This window comes from Podarcis cretensis (genome assembly GCF_951804945.1).
Source record: "Podarcis cretensis genome assembly, chromosome: 10".
In the NCBI taxonomy this organism is placed as follows: domain Eukaryota; kingdom Metazoa; phylum Chordata; class Lepidosauria; order Squamata; family Lacertidae; genus Podarcis; species Podarcis cretensis.
In genome coordinates, this window is record NC_137179.1 from 75,425,935 (window position 1) to 75,442,496 (window position 16,562).

Below are 16,562 nucleotides of genomic sequence, written 5' to 3' on the forward strand. Positions count from 1 at the left end.
ATTGCTTTTTAGAAGGAAGAGAGAGAGAGAGGCTGTTGCGGTAGATTCTCCTTTAGAGGGGAAGGAAACTCTCTGCCGCCTTTCCGTTGGGAGTTTTGTTCTGAGGTCGAGGGAAACTTGGGATATTCTCTGTCAAGTCTGGTCACGTTCTATGATTTCATACTCATTCACAGAAACGCTAAAATCGCTTTGTGAACGACGCTCGATTTTTAATATATATGAGAACTTGCTATACAGCATATCCGTAATAACTCCCTGGAGAGGCTCTTCTTCCTCCGCCGCCGCCGCCGCGCCTCCCTCCTCCGGCCCCAGCAGAAAACAGGACAAGATTATTATATCCCCGCGTCTCCTCCTCCTCCTCCTCCTCCCCACATCCCGGGGAGGCCCAGTCCCCGCTTCTCCTCTCCCATTGCCCATTCCCCGCTGCTCTTGTGCTTCGCTGAGGGAACAGCCGAGGCGGCGGAGGCGCCATTTTGCGAGGGGCGAAGCGGCGCCTCTTTCCCCTCCCCCACGGGAGGAGAGCGACGGGCGCCGAGGCGGCCAATGGGGCGGAGGCGGAGGCGGGCGGAGAGGAGGCGCGCGACGCGGGACCTATTTCGCGCGCTTCCCCTCGCGCGTCTCCCGACCCCGCTCGGCGACTTTTGTGGCGCCGGAAGCCGTGGGCGGGACTTCGCGGGCGGCTTCCTCTCCCCCCCCCCGCGACTTGGCCCCTCCTCCGCTTCTCCTTCTGCGTCCGCTCGAGGCGGGCGGGCGGGCGGACTCGCTCTCTCCCTCTCTCTCCCTCCATCCTGGTACTTGGGCGCCTCCATCCTGGTTTCTCAAGTGCCCGGACCCAAAACAGGAAGTAAGCGAGGCGCGAGGCGGGCGGGCGGGCGGAGAGGCGGCCGGCGGGCTCAGGCCGGGCGGGCGCCCAGCGGAGGAGGCGGCGGTTGGGGGGGCGGGGAGGGGCCTTGGCTGCGCCCGAAAAGCGGCGCCTCGGAGGGGCGGGAGGGATGTCTCGGGGGTGGGGGCACGCGGGAAGCGCCTCGGTCCTCTCCTGGGGCCCCCGCGAGGCCCCTGGGCTTCTCCTTCCGCCCTTGAGCAGCGCTGCGAGCGAGCCGAAGCCTTGGGGCCGCGGCGGCAGCGACAGTCGTGCCGGCGTCTCCTTGCCCCCGGGGGGCTCCGTGTGGCGGGTCTCCCCCTCGCCCCCGGTGGGCTTGCGCTGCCCAAGGCTCCCGCCCCAGGGGAGGGAGGGGTGCCAGGCATCCCCCCCCCTCTCTCTCACGCGCCACCCCAAGCTCCGCAGCACCGGCAGATTCCAGGATTGGGGTCCTTTCCTCTGCTCACATTGGAGACCACGGGGTCCTTAGGATAAATGGCTTATTTACACAGTATCGACCACCTGAGCCTGCCACCCCAAAAGGCACCAGGCTGGCACCCGACTTGTATTTTAACATGCTAAATTAGATGGGGAGCCCAGGTGCCCCGCAGACGACACCCTCCGAGAAATGCACACATTTGACCCAGGGGTGTATTTAACAGCTCTCCTATAGAAAAGTAACAGGAAGGTTCCCACTTCTGACACCCGTGTTACACGCCCCCTCCATCTCTGAGGGTTGTGAGGTTCCAGGAGGTCCAGGGGTGCTTACCCAAGGTTCTTATTTGGACATTGAGGCCAGTGAGGGGACTGTGGTGTTTATTTGATAGATGGTTTACACATATATACAGCCTGAGCCTACGACGGGGGCCTGCAGCATTACGCTCTCAAAGAGTTCTTGCTTCTCCCATGGCTACAGTCTTCTTATTTGGACATTGAGTCTACACAACATTGGACATACAGTCTACAGAAATCAGCCATAGCCCTCTATCCCAGCTCACTGCCTGCAGACTGACACCTTTTTCTTAAGCTCACATCAAGGAAACTGCAATCCTAAAAACAGCTCTTAACTGACAGAGCTGGAGGAGGGGGCCCACTGCTCTGCTACATGGTACAGAGCCTGCTAAGGGCGCATATCCCTGCCTTTATTTTCTTAATGGCTGCCATGGTCAGCCATTGAATCCCTACTGTATCTGAAGATTCATGGGACTTGTTTAAATTCTAACTTTACTGGTTCCCAAAATTTTGGGGAGTCTTTCCCCCCCTTCACAAACTTATAACAATACCATAAAGAAGGGGGGGGTGATCATACAATACAGCAATATATCCTCTATCATCTCATTTATAAAACAAAACCCAAAACACCCGCCATATAAATAATAATAACAAACAGTGATAACTTACATTGCCCTGTGAAAGGAGCTTGGAGAAAAGGTTGTTATCCCATAAGTAGCCAGAACATCATCCTGCTAGTTATTCTTTACTCCTTTCTCCTGTTGCACCCCTACACATATGCACTGCATTTCCATATTATGTAACATTGCACGGCTTCAAAACTCACACTGTCTCCACTTGTTCTGGCACCTCCTGTTCTCTACAGAACTTGGAACAGAAAAAGAATGTAGCGCTGCCAGTTTATCCCCCCACCCCCGGCCCTCTTCTTTTGCACCCCTGAAGTATTGCATAATGCTGTCAGAATGTAGTGCAACACCTCCCCCCACTCCATTAACAACTTTTCTCACAAGCTGCACCCCATCCTACAGAAAATATTAATGCTCCAGCATTCCATTCCTCCCTCCCTAGTGTCAAGCTGGTTTTCCAAACTAATGGTATCTTTCCATCTCAGTTTTGTGTGCCTTGCCCATAACAGCAAAGTCCTGTGGCACCCTAGAGGATGATCTACTCGAGGTTCAGTTTTCAAATTGCCTTATGCTTATGGGTGGGGGTTTCATTCCCTCCGAAGGACCAGGCAGTTGGGGAGTGCAACTGGACCAGCCTTTGCCAGTGGGTCAAGCCACTGTTGCACATGCTGTGGTCACATCTGGGCTGTGTATAAAGGCTACTTTTGAAGAGCTCTCAGACTGCAGCTAATGCTGAACACTGCTGCCAGGTTACTGGGGGGCGGTCATTATTCAGAGCACTTATTTCAATTGTGTTCAATCTGCACTGACTCGTGATCCATTTCTGAACCCAGCTCAAGGTGTTCATTACCATCTTTAAAGCCCTAAATTATTTGGGCCCAGGCTTCCTTGCTTCTATATGATTCTGCTCCCCCATTAGCATTGTTGTTGGCCATGAGGAGGGATTCTGCCTGGCATCCTGTCTCTTCCTGAGCTATGTTGGTGGATATGCTGGTAATGCCCACCGGTCCTTTGCTGGTGGTGCCCAGTCTTTGGAGTTCCCTCCTTTGGGAGATGGGCCATACAGGGCTATCACACTTCGGTCCTCCTTGCAGGCTTCCCTTAAGCATGTGGTAGCAGGATGCTGGCCTAGACAGGCATTTGGTCTGATTCAGACAGGGCTCTTAGGTTTTTATTGGTATGCTATTTTGTCTGTACTGTATTTATATTTTGTAAGAGGTCCATCTCTGGTTGAAAAGTGACACAGACATTGTAATGTAAAATAAGTAAATAGTGAGATCTTCACATACAACACCCTGAAATCAATTGTTTCTGTTACCTCAACCCAAAATGCACAGCATGTCACTGGCTTTGCACCCTGGAGCAGAAGTAGTTAATATGGTGCCCTCCAAATATTGATGGACTGAAGCTTCCACCATCCCTGACCATTCGGCATGCTGAGGGAAGCGGCCGGCCTTGTTATGCATTCACCTACTGATGAATGAATAAATAACGTTTCTAAAAATCTTCTCTTCTACACAGAATCTTACATGCTGTATTGTATTATTGTGGTCACACTTAGTGCTTTAGAAAGAGAAACCCTCAGCATCTTTGTATGCCCCCTTCCAGGATGAATCCCTTCAATTTGTTTCTGTTTCCTCAAAAAGTGTTACACAAAACGTAACCACTTCGTGCAGAACTTGTAAAGTCTTCAATTAGCCCAAATGGCAAAGAGCCTCATTGCATTTTGAAGACATTTACTGTGATATTAGCATTCATGGGCCAGAGTCCGCTCTGCCATTTGCATGATCACCTTAGACTTAATTATTAGCTCATTGCATTTCTTTTTATATCTTATAGCAAAATAAAACTGTTCCGCTATAAAAAGTGGAGGCAAGTCCTTAATAGAAGCAGGCATTGATGGAGTTCTGATAGGCTGTTCAAGAGATAATTAAGGAAGAAATGAATGAAAAGTGCAATGGACACTGCCAGTTAACTTTGGAAAGGACCTTTGCTGAATAGGACAAATGCAGATAAACATAGATAATTATTAATGAATAAGGCTATCAATGATGGTGATGGCTGCATAGTTGAAGCATTATGCGGTTGAATACCTAAGGCAGAGGATCATGAATTGTTGATCCTAAATGCTTTAGCTATGGCGAAGGGCACCGCTGAATAAGAAACTGCTCCCTTAAGGGCTGGGGGGAACCTCTGTTTTAATTCTTCATTCATTTTGAAAAAATAATTCATTATTCCAACTAGTATTCTGTCCCCACTAGTGCACTATATTTATACATGTGTTACCCACAACCATCCTCTGCCACCCTATAAGAATACACTCTGCACAAATACGCCTGTGCATTCAAAAGCCTTTGTTACTACTTTCTCGTTGTAATCTCTCGTGCCCCTTATCCATATTTTAAAGGAATTCATTCTCCCTATAAAAAGGTTCTATTATGAAACTTTTATCCTCCATTTTTTTATATTGCTTTGCACATGGGATTTTTAAAAGTCAAATTCAGTGAAAAATGCACTCCTGTAAAAGTGAGCATTGTGATTCTAAAAATACTATGAATGGGGGGGAAAATAGCTGAAAGTTCTCACAGAGTTTTAGTTTATGCTGTCTTAAAATTCTGGATACTTTTGCATGCTTTGGCAAAAGCCCTGACAGTAAATAAATAAAACTATGATTACAGTAGGCACAAGTCAAAATATTCCTGCTACAGAAGCAAGAATCCCTGTACAAGTTTAGTGAGCTCCAGAACCTGCGATATTGCAGAGAATTCCAGATCAGAGCCTCCGTTCATGCAGGGAGAAAGACTTAAGATCTTGAACTCACCTGCTTCCAGCATGGTGGAATCCTGGCTCTGCAGACAGCTGCTGAGTCAGCCCTGGGTGGCATTTTGTGAAACATGAATGACACTCATTATATATCCTGTGACAGAATAGTTACTCAAAAAGAACCGTAAATAGTACAATGGGGGGGGGGAGTATTTGATCCCCTGCTAAATTTGCCTGTTTGCCCTCTGATGAAGAAATGACCAGTCCATAATTTCAATGGTAGGTTTATTGTAGCTGTGAGAGACAGAATAACAACAGGAAGACCCCCAGAAACCCAGAAGACAAAAGTCAGAGATTGATGTGCATTATAATGAGTGAAATAAGTATTTGATCCCCTATCAACCAGCCAGATGTCAGACTACCTGGTATCTTCACTGTATGTAATGAGCTGAGATTAGAAGCACCTGCTGTAAGGGAGAGGTCTTGTCTGTAATCCCAGCTTGTTACAGTACCTGTACAAAAGACACCTGTCAACAGAAGCAATCAATCCAGCAGATTCTAAAGTAGCCACCATGACCAAGCCCAAAGAGCTGTCCAAGGATGTCAGGGACAAGATTGTAGACCTGCACAAGGCTGGTCTGGGCTACAAGACTATTTCCAAGCAGCATGGTGAGAAGGTGACAACAGTTGGTGCAATAATTCTCAAATGGAAGAAACACAAAATAAGTGTCAACTTCCCTCGGTCTGGAGCTCCATGCAAGACCTCATCTTGTGGAATTGCAATGATCAGGAAAGCAGTGATGAAACAGCCCAGAACTATATGGGGGGAAATTGTCAATGATCTCCGGGCAGCTGGGACCATAGTCACCATCAAAACAGTGGTAACACACTACGTCGTGAAGGACAGAGATCTTGCAGAGCCCGCAAGGTCCCCTTGCTTCAAGAAGCACAACTGAGACTGCTTTCACAAGAATGAAATAGACATTTAAAACAATATACAATAAGAGCTTATAGATTAAAATTAAAATAGTTGCATGAACTCAAAAAGACCTAAGGTTAAACTAACATGCAGATTGCCTCTGGGACGCCCAGGAGGCCAGCTATGGCAGTTTTCCTAGCGATCTATTTGTTCCAGGGGGTGTTCTATGCCTACAAATCTGCGCGCAGAATCTCGTGACCATCTGGGTCATTTTTTGATCTTTGCCTAAGAGGAGAAAATTTAGTTTAGGCTTGTCCGGAAGGTCAGCAAGCCTCACTAGATTGGGGTCGATGGTATCTCTACGTGCCTCATCGTAAAAAGGACATCTAAAAAATAAGTGTTCAGGGCTTCCTATTTCCCCTAATGGGCAGGCACAGTCTCTGAGCATACAGGACTTTCCCACAAGATCCTTCCAGAACCGGCGAGGGCAGAGCCAAACTTCTGGCAAGAGTAAAGGCCCTTCTTGCATTTCTGGATACGAGGAAATGGAGGTGTGCTGCCAGGACAGCAACATATCTCTCGTGTTCTGCAATTATATAATCGGGAAACCTCAAGCAGTCCTGTTGCACTAACTAGTGTTCAATCACCTTCCAAATGAGACTTGTGGTCAGATGTATTTGCAATATTGAAGTACCCTCTATTCAGCAGCTCCTGGTTCCTGGGAGAAAACTAAGTGTGACTTGGGGTGGGACTCCTAAAGGAGTTTTGAGAACACAGCTACCCTGCTTTCTATTCTGTATGATGTAGTTTTTTATGGTTCATGAAAGTGCTACTCAGCATTCCAAGGTTTAAGCACTGCTGCTCACCTGGTTGCCCATGGCAAATAAGAAGAGACTTTGTCTAATCAGACTGTGCAGTGGGGGGGCCCTCCTTTTTTAGGCCAGAAATGTGCCTCTTTGTACTTTGTCCTGAGTTTCTTTCTCTGTTGTGCCTCATTTCCTTTCCTTCCTCTTTTGTGTGGTTAAGACCTTTAGAGGTTTGGGCTGCAATCCTAACCCCACTTACCTGGGAATACTTCTACACAGACATAGTTAGGTCTGCATTGAGAGTAAGCATGGCGTATCTCTGTGCCATACCCAGACATGACAAGTGTTTCCAGCTACGAGTTCCATGTGCCCAATGCTGTGATAGGCTACTGGATGCGTGCTTTGAGTTTGTTGTCCTCCACCACAATGGTAGTGGTTGTGGCTCTCTTAGCCAGGTCTGTGCCTTGGCTATAATGTGGTGGTTCTACCTGGCAGGCATGTTTTCTGTACCCAGGATTTAAGCAGCACATGAGATCATGTTGATTCTGGGATAATAGACAGCTTACAGACTCAAAACAGGTGTGGTCATTTAAACATTACTAATGTGTGATCTGTTCTCATTCAGATTTGAGTATGAGCACAGTTAAAGAAGAATCTGACACAGTGACAGTAGAAACCGTGAATTCTGTGACTTTGACCCAAGACACTGAAGGAAACCTTATTCTTCACTGCCCTCAGGATGGTATAGACAACTGTTATTTGACTGTATGCTTTCTCTATATTATTTCAAATTATAGTTAACCAACAAACAAAGTAGGATGGGATCTGTTTAATATTTCCTTTGGATATTTGTGTGCTGCAGTTTAGGTAGAGCAGATTTTCCTGTGGGATTTTTGCTCTACAACAGTGATTTTCAAACTGCTGAGGGTTCCTTGGAAGCTTTTCAGCAGCTTCTAGATGCAAAGATCAGCCCTGGTTCCCTTTAGGAAGCTGCCTTATACCAGGTCAGACTGTTTCTTCGTCTATCCAAGTTTTGGCTTCTCTGACTGGCAGTGACTCCAGAGTCTGTGCAGAGATCTTTTCCATCACCTGATCCTTTAAAGCTGTAGATGTCAGGGATTCGCATTTGGACCATGTGTGCTCCACTGAGCTACCGTCCTTCCTTCAGAGACAGCTTGCCGTCTGCTAAGAAAGCGCCCTTGCAATGTACAGCTTCTGGGTTTTGTATGTTGTTTTCTCAGAAGGTGCAGAGCAATGCCTGGCACATGATCCCCTCAACTGGGGATTTATGCTAGAATCGGTCTTGGATTTCTTGGATAAGAAGTTAGCATACAAAGGGTTTCATGAACAAAGTATTGTGGAAATTACCCAAATGTATATAGATTTCTGCACAAGCTTTTCATTCTGATAAACTCTTCACTGTACATTGGTACCTTGGTTCTCAAACTTAATCCGTTCCAGAAGTCTGTTCCAAAACCAAAGTGTTCCAAAACCAGGGCATGCTTTCCCATAGAAAGTAATGCAAAACAGATGAATCCATTCCAGACCTTTAAAAACAACCCCTATAACAGCAATTTAACATGAATTTTACTATCTAATGAGACCATTGGTGCATAAAATGAAAGCAATAATCAATGTACTGTCTATACAATAAATAAGACAGTATTGTAGATGATAAAAAAATTTTAAAATTAATTTCAAGCCAGCACTGATGATAGTCATTGTTTGGGGGGGGCTTTTATCCATTTCCGCAGTCACACAGTCAATCAATCAATCATAAAACGAAGAATCAGTCACAAAAACGCAAAAGCCACACAAAAATGCAAAAAATAGCAAAAACAAAAACACCAAATATAAGCTCCAAATATCACCTCAGAACACTGCAATAGGAAATGGAAGGCTTTGATTACAATGCAGGGGGGGGCGCAAATTATCAGCGCGACAGTGAAAACAGAAGCTCAGGAGCACATTCAGCTTCTGAAGCAAAGTTCACAAACCGGAACACTGACTTTAGCAGCATTCGAGTTCCAAGTTGTTCAGGAACTAAGCTGTTCGAAATCTGAGGTACCACTGTATAGCATGGCCTTTTCAACAAAGCTTCCACTTGGGTTTCTTTTAAATATCAACTTATTGTTTCACTTACCTAATGTGCATAGTGTGATGTGTAACATCCATTGGAGTTCCACAAACCAGTACACGGGGGAGTGAGGAGAAACTGTTCCTTATTTCTTTAGAACAGCTAAGTGGTATACCCTTTTCATTCAGAGTTTAAAATTTGTAAATAATTATTTTAATGATGTGTACAGTGTTGATTAAAGTATTGTCCACAGGAGTCTCAGTCACATTGCTATATAGAACAGTGGCTCTCATCTTTTTTTAGTATGGAGACCCACTAGCTCAAATTCATTTACTTTGGTGATCCATCCATTTATTGTCACATGAATTTTGGTCTTCCGTGTTTAGCAGCCATTGGTTTTATGCATTTTAATTGCAGGTTTGTGCCTGTTTTAGAAGCATTGTTTGAGACATCCAAGCAGACATACCGTACTTGATGCCTCTATTAATGTGGAATTTATTGAAATATTTATAGTACTTACAAAGTTATTTACAGTTGTGTTCATAGGTATGTAAGAATACCATCTAACAGCAGGATACCTGCTCCAGAAGCTTTAAACATTTATTCTAAAAGCATAGTTACTCAAGCGATTTTATATATAACAAACTATGAATATTTTTCAAGCCACAGGTTGGGAATTGCTGATATAGAAGGTACCGTACTTGCAAAAAGCATTTAAGCAGTGGGAAAGTGCTCAGCAAGCTTTCCTTTTAAGTTTCATTCACAACATTTTTTCTGTGTGTGTGTTTAGAGGCAGATGAAGTAGACTCTGAAGACAGTGTCGAACCTCCACATAAAAGGCTTTGCTTATCATCTGAAGATGACCAGAGTCTTGATGACACGACTCCATGCATTTCTGTTGTTGCCGTTCCAAGTAAGTCGGTCACTGCTAATGGAAGGCTGAAGGAATGCAATCCGGAGTCCAGTTCAGAAAAGGACTTGTAGGAATATGGGCCTTGCTTCTGCAGGTGAGGGGTGGTTTAGTTTCAGATAGGGCATTGAAGTGGCAAGAAGGCAAGAGGGTGATGCCCATGCGTGATGACAAATGGTCTGTGGTTGGACTTCTTTCTGTGAGCTGCACAAGGATATTAAATGAGTGTCTTGTAGTTTGAGGAGCAGCTGGCAAGGAGGCATGACCCCAGTGGGAGATCATTTAGGGAGCACGGACCTCACCCTGCATGTAGGAGAGGAAAAAATTAGACCCTCTGGTCTTGGTGGGATATTAGGATCTTGCTACATAAGATTTTTTAAAAGCAGAAGCATGCTTACTCAGAAATACATTGCACAATATTCAGTGTGAGACTTACTCGCAGGATTACAGCCTTAACGTATGCCATAGATTGCAAATGAGGTGCAGGTGCTGTGCTAATTTTACATTTTGCATATTCTTAAGTTTCAGAAAGTGACCAGAGCTTTGAGGTGACTATGACAGCTACCACTGAGGTAGCTGACAATGAGGTCAACGAAGGGACTGTGACTCAGATCCAGGTACTGCTTCGTTATTTGGTTGCAGGTTTATAAGCAGCCAGCTGCTACTAAAGTGGTGTGCAATAAGATAAACTATAAAATGCCGGCTGGAACAGTTGCCCCTCTCCTTCCCCCATGCACTGTTTTGGGGGCTCTTCGATTTCAGGGGGCCATGCTGGGCCAGCAGAAGTCCTTCCCCAGGGCGAAACACATCAAGTGAATCCCACCCTAAGACTTCATGTTCCATCTTCTTCCTCTCTAACCAGCGTGGCCTAAATCTTGGGGATGATGAGAGTGGTTGTCCGACAATATCAGGAGGGCCAAGGGTTCCCCATACAAGGCAGAATAAATGCAATGCTTAAGGTTGCATGTTTGATTCAACATAATCCATGGGGATTTCAGTGTGAAATAATTCAGAATGTAAGTGCTTGTGAGGTGGCTGCATCATCCTTAATTCATGATTCTTAAGGACTTCATGAGAGCAAATGTTAATTTGGAGATCTCCTTTTTTATTTTACCTTCCCCAGATTCTCCAGAATGAACAACTGGATGAAATCTCTTCTCTAGGCAATGAAGAAGTGTCAGCAGTTAGTCAGGCCTGGTTTACAACCAAAGAGGATAAGGATTCATTAACAAACAAAGGTAAATTCACATTCTCCTGTTTATCTCTATGCCTGTTGCGTTTTGATGTGACATCAGTTGACGTGTGCCTACCCAGAACAAACTTAGTTGGTCTCTAAGGTGCTACTAGACTATTTATTTATTTATTTATTTCAAGTACTCTTGGGCATCACAAACATTTATCATATACGGCAAAAACACAAAAAAATTTGTAGGATTGCTTTAATACAGAATGGCCATATGCTTCGTTATAATCATTCAGGGAAAACATACTAAATTTGATTTATATTTGACTCGCGTAAGCAAATGGAATTTTATACCTTCTGTTGCATTGGTTTCAGCCTTTTTACTCCTTTGCTGCTGTTTGGCAATGTTGGAGGCTTCTTATTTACAAGTTTTAGGCACAATCCATTGATGTTAGAAGCTTCCATTTTCTCTACATATAGGATTTATTTTTCTGAAGACGTTGTGTGTGTATGTGATAAGCCTGTTGATAAGTGTTTGTTGGAATCAGAACTACAGATGTAATGCTGTTCCACATGGCACCTGCTTGGAGAATGATGGGAAGGTTATGCTGTTTAATTTATTGCCCTGTTTAGCATTTTTTCCCTTTGGCTAGTAATGGAAATTTGCTTCCTGATTTCTTCACTGGCTTACCTAGCTGTTCTTCCTAATGCTGAGTACTTCCAGTGATGTGCAATTTGCGAAATAGTGTCTTCTCCATTTTCTAAGGTCATAAATGGAAGCAGGGAATGTGGTCGAAAGAAGAAATAGACATTCTGATGAGCAACATAGAACGCTATTTAAAGGTTTGTTGCATTCAATTAACCTACTGGTTTCAGTAGCCGAAGGGGGAAAGTGCCATTGGCTAAGGGGCCTTTCACTTGCGCAGGATCTTGATACAAGCTATTAATGTTAATATTTTAACAGCTTCCTCAAACAGCCTTTGAATAATTTCAGTCCTTTGAAAGTACACGTTAGGGAGAAATGTACAATTATTTTGATAGACAATATTTTTAGTAGGCCTACTATGCCTCAGAATTTAAGTTTTTCAAAAAGGCTTTTTAAAGCTTTAGCATAACATTGTAATAAATTGCTGGTCATCGTCAGCCATAGGAGAAGAAGGAACATGTGGAGGGAGAATTACAAGCAGCCTCTACTCTCTAAGCAGTCTTAGTTCTCTTCCAAGCAACTTTTTAAATTCCTCCGTTGTTTCATTTTCTTATTACTTTCTGCAGTGTTGTCACAGAGATCCAAACAGCGTTCTATTCCAATCTGCCACAATTTATAGAATGCAGCCAGTTTTCTTTGTGTCACTTTATCAGTATTTGCAATCTCACCATGATAAGATGTTTTGTCTACCCAAGAACCATCATGCCTTGAGGAATGGGAAGGTGTAGCTTTCAAAAAACATTTTGGTACCTTGTAGCTCTTTGCTTTTTTACCATTTTTAACTTAGGCTTGTTTTAAAGTTTTTATGTAAACCCCTTTTGTGAGGTTCATTTGACAAGCAGTATATAAATATCTTAAATAAATAAATGGGTGACTGTAGAGTCCTCTGTTTGTTCAAGGGGTTATTGGTTGTAATAAACCAGTAGATCCTAAGATAGGATACAATGGTACCTCGGGTTACACACGCTTCAGGTTACAGACTCCGCTAACCCAGAAATAGTACCTCAGGTTAAGAACTTTGCTTCAGGAAGAGAACAGAAATCGTGCTGCAGCGGCGCAGCAGCAGCGGGAGGCCCCATTAGCTATAGTGGTGCTTCAGGTTAAGAACAGACCTCCAGAACGAATTAAGTTCTTAACCCAAGGTGCCACTGTATTGTAATATTTCCAAGCCTTACATCTAGGGATAGTCATTGCAAACAACTTCCCTTACTTACTGTTTTCTTAGTTTAACGACCAGTTTAGACAGACTTCTTTCTTAGGCTTTCACTAGTTTGCACCTTAAAGTAAGCCATGGTTAATAACTGTAGACAAGTGTTCTCCTTGTTCATGTTAAGCCATTAACTGTGGCTTATCATGATTTGCAAACTGGTCTGATATATTTAACTTTGCTGATCTCAGGTACTGAAAAATAATATTAGTTATATGAGCATCTTATTAAATGGGCATTTAGAACCTTAAACGACCATATATATGCAAGTTAACAAAAACCAACATGAAGCACAGGTACAGAACCTTTCTCCTGTCCTGTCCGTTTGTTTATAAAACGTAAAAAGAACAAGTCCAGTCACTTGGGATCTCCTGCATCACTTTTTTTTAAAGTTCATGTCTTCCCAAATTTGATATCAATTTAAATGCATTGTAACTTGTTTTCCAAATTTTGAATAGAAACTGGGCATTTATAGTCATATTTAATTTTTTTGAATAGGTAAGGTAAAGGTACCCCTGCCCGTACGGGCCAGTCTTGACAGACTCTGGGGTTGTGCGCCCATCTCACTTAAGAGGCCAGGGGCCAGCGCTGTCCGGAGACACTTCCGGGTCACGTGGCCAGCGTGACATCGCTGCTCTGGCAATCCAGAGCCGCACACGGAAACGCCGTTTACCTTCCCGTTGGTAAGCGGTCCCTATTTATCTACTTGCACCCGGAGGTGCTTTCGAACTGCTAGGTTGGCAGGCGCTGGGACCGAGCAGCGGGAGCGCACCCCGCCGCAGGGATTCGAACCGCCGACCTTTCGATCGGCAAGTCCTAGGCGCTGAGGCTTTAACCCACAGCGCCACCTGCGTCCCTTTTTTTTTTTTTTTTTTTGAATAGCTAATGATAAAAAGTGATTTGGTCACATTTTCAACATCCAATACATAGTTTTGCAGAGCTTGTTAATAAAGTATCAGTCTTGATCTATTGTAAGATGTTGGGAAACTTAAATTTGTCGTCCAAATCTTGATGTGACTAGGCACGTGGAATAAAAGATGCCACTGAAATCATCTTTGAGATGTCAAAGGATGAAAGGAAAGATTTCTACAGGACCATTGCATGGGGTCTGAACCGGCCTCTCTTTGCTGTTTATAGACGAGTACTTCGCATGTATGATGATCGAAACCACGTTGGCAAGTATGAAACCTCCTAACATTTGACCAAACGGTATGAGAAGGGTTAAGAATGGCCTGGGGGCCCTTTTAAGTCCTAGCACCATGTTATGTAGGGCCAGAAGAATCAAGGTGGGGGAAAACAATGTTGAGCCATGAAGCCTCGGAGGAGTACATTTCTCCAAATTAAGCACTTGCTTAATGTTCACCATTAGTAAGTTGACAGTCTCATATGATACTTGAACTCTGCTTGTGGCAGAGCCATGGGAATGAGTCATACAACATTGCCATTGCTGCAGCAATAAAACTGCTAGTATATTTGCAAAGCTGAGCCGGGTCCATCATGGTTTCAAATTGGGTGGGGGAGCATGTGCTGAGATTGCTGCATTGCAGGGGGTTGGACTAGATGACCATTGGGGTCCCTTCCAACTCTACAAGCCTATGATTCTGTGTAGGACTTCACACCCATATGTATGTGTATCCACTGTGTGTTGGACAAACTGCACTCAGATTCTTGATCAGATACGAGGTTCTCTATAGTGGAGGGGTACATGAGTCCAAGACTGGCTCCTGGACCCCTTCATGTGTACAACCTGCATGGTGGGGACGTGTGTGGAACTCCCGGGCCTTTTGGCTCCAGATAAGGGTTATCAGTGCTGCTTTTTATCGTATGCCCAAATAGATGAATAATTGGTAGTTTATACCAACACAGTGGGTGGCATTGTGGTCTAAACCACAGAGCCTAGGGCTTGCTGATCAGAAGGTCAGTGGTTTGAATCCCGGCAATGGGGTGAGCTCCCATTGCTCAGTCCCTGCTCCTGCCAACCTAGCAGTTCAAAAGCACGTCAAATTGCAAGTAGATAAATAGGTACCCCTCTGGCAGAAAGGTAAAGGGCGTTTCCGTGCGCTGCCCTGGTTCGCCAGAAGTGGCTTATGTCATGCTGGCCACATGACCTGGAAGTTGTATGCCGGCTCCCTCATCCAGTAAAGCGAGATGAGCGCCGCAACCCCAGAGTCCTCCACGAATGGACCTAAAGGTCAAGGGTATTTACCTTTACCTTTCACTAATAGTTACATTTTTTTTCTGCTCACTTCAGAAGCTGTATCTAAGCACATACATGGATTTTCATCTTTAATCATGACACTGGGCACATGTGACTATAGTTTTGAATAATACATTGGCAAGATTAATGACCATTTGGTATGTCTCCTCATTATGGGTAGGGAATCCTACAGAACTTAAGAACCTTGTCAAAGACTATAAAAATTGCTTTCTCTTCTGTGCCTTAACATCAGGTTAGTGTTGGTAACAATCCAGTATGGCATATTGCACTTTGAAATTCTACTTTAATCTGAAAGTTGCAATTATATTTGCCTTTGTGAATAATGTTACATATTATGTGCTGTGCTGAGTCCTAATGAGGGGAATTCAAGAAATTGATAGAAATTCTATGTATGTCTGTTAATTAAATGTGCTGTTTGTATATTTCACAGGTACACTCCTGATGAAATTGAAAAGCTCAAGGAGTAAGTTTTATTTTGCATTAATCAGTGTTTTGTGAACAGTCTGGAAGCTGCAGCCAAAGGCCCATGAGTTTACTCAGGCTCCTTAGGTTGCCATTTGCCAAGCACCAGCTTCTTTTAAGAAGAGCCACAGTGTAGTTTGCAGAAGGGGGAGACACAGGCAAGGAATAACAGGACTGGGCATGCAAAGTGAGCATTCCCAAGTCCTTTTTGCAATTGCATTAAGCTTTCAGGGCAGGCTCTCTTATTTGTGTGGAGCAAATAACTAAGCTGCAAGTGCTTCATTGATCTCTTGCACAGCTTTTGGCGCTCTCTGCGATTTCACACTACATCTCCAGTGTCTCTTTCTTTCCCCATTCCTTGTTAGTAGCAGTGGCCTAAGAACGACATAGAATAGTGCTTAAGGACATGTGAACACCTTCCTGTGTAATCGAGGCCCCATGATATCTGATAAGAACCCTAACATTCTTTGAAATTGGTACCTATTATCTTTGGCTGCATTACCAGATGCAATGGTCTTTATTCAAAATATAATGGGAGGAAAACCTTCCAATGCTACAGATTCCAAAGCAGTAGTCAAAGGATATGACCAGCTAGTCATTTCAAAATGAAATGCAGCAATGCACTCAATTGTGAAATACAACAATACAGAACTAAGGGTAAGATTCTGTATGCTCACATGCAGTAAATACAGTGATGGTTGGCTGAAAATATGTTCAACTTCCCTTCTCCTAAAAAGGAGTTTAATGCAAGCTTTGGGTTCTAGACCTCACGGGGTGTCCTGTGAGGCTTCAGAGTAAACTCACTGTGGAGTGCAGGGATTCACATGTCCTTAAGCACTATTCTATGTCGTTCTTAGGCTACTGTGAGTGCAGCATTTCAGGGAAATCGGTTTTAGAATGATTTGATGTCTGTATGTGTTGTCAGAGAACAGAATTCCAAAGCAGGTTAAAGATAAAATATGAAGTAATCAATTATTTGATCATTACAGACAGTTTGAGATGTAGAGGTGGTTGTTTAAATGGGGTTGCTAAATAGGCCCCCTATACCCAGCCATTCCTTGAGGCGTGATCTGGCTATGTTGATGTATTAATTT

At 44.1% G+C, this 16,562-nt stretch overlaps 1 protein-coding gene across 3 annotated transcripts in view; it reads left to right on the forward strand.

Moving 5' to 3' along the window:
* The first annotated feature begins 708 nt into the window (after nt 1-708).
* The window catches only part of DMTF1 (cyclin D binding myb like transcription factor 1), a 28,565-nt gene continuing 12,711 nt past the window's right edge, over nt 709-16,562 (forward strand). Inside the window, exons 1-8 of one of the 3 annotated variants that reach the window (XM_079993666.1) lie at nt 709-844; nt 7,331-7,447; nt 9,573-9,695; nt 10,215-10,309; nt 10,816-10,930; nt 11,642-11,718; nt 13,810-13,967; nt 15,437-15,469. In XM_079993666.1, the coding sequence (XP_079849792.1) occupies nt 7,339-7,447; nt 9,573-9,695; nt 10,215-10,309; nt 10,816-10,930; nt 11,642-11,718; nt 13,810-13,967; nt 15,437-15,469 (710 nt within the window). In that variant the 5' untranslated portion in view covers nt 709-844; nt 7,331-7,338. Of the gene's footprint in view, nt 845-7,330; nt 7,471-9,572; nt 9,696-10,214; nt 10,310-10,815; nt 10,931-11,641; nt 11,719-13,809; nt 13,968-15,436; nt 15,470-16,562 lie in introns of all 3 variants that reach the window. The other 2 variants (XM_079993664.1, XM_079993665.1) reach the window with 2 other exon arrangements.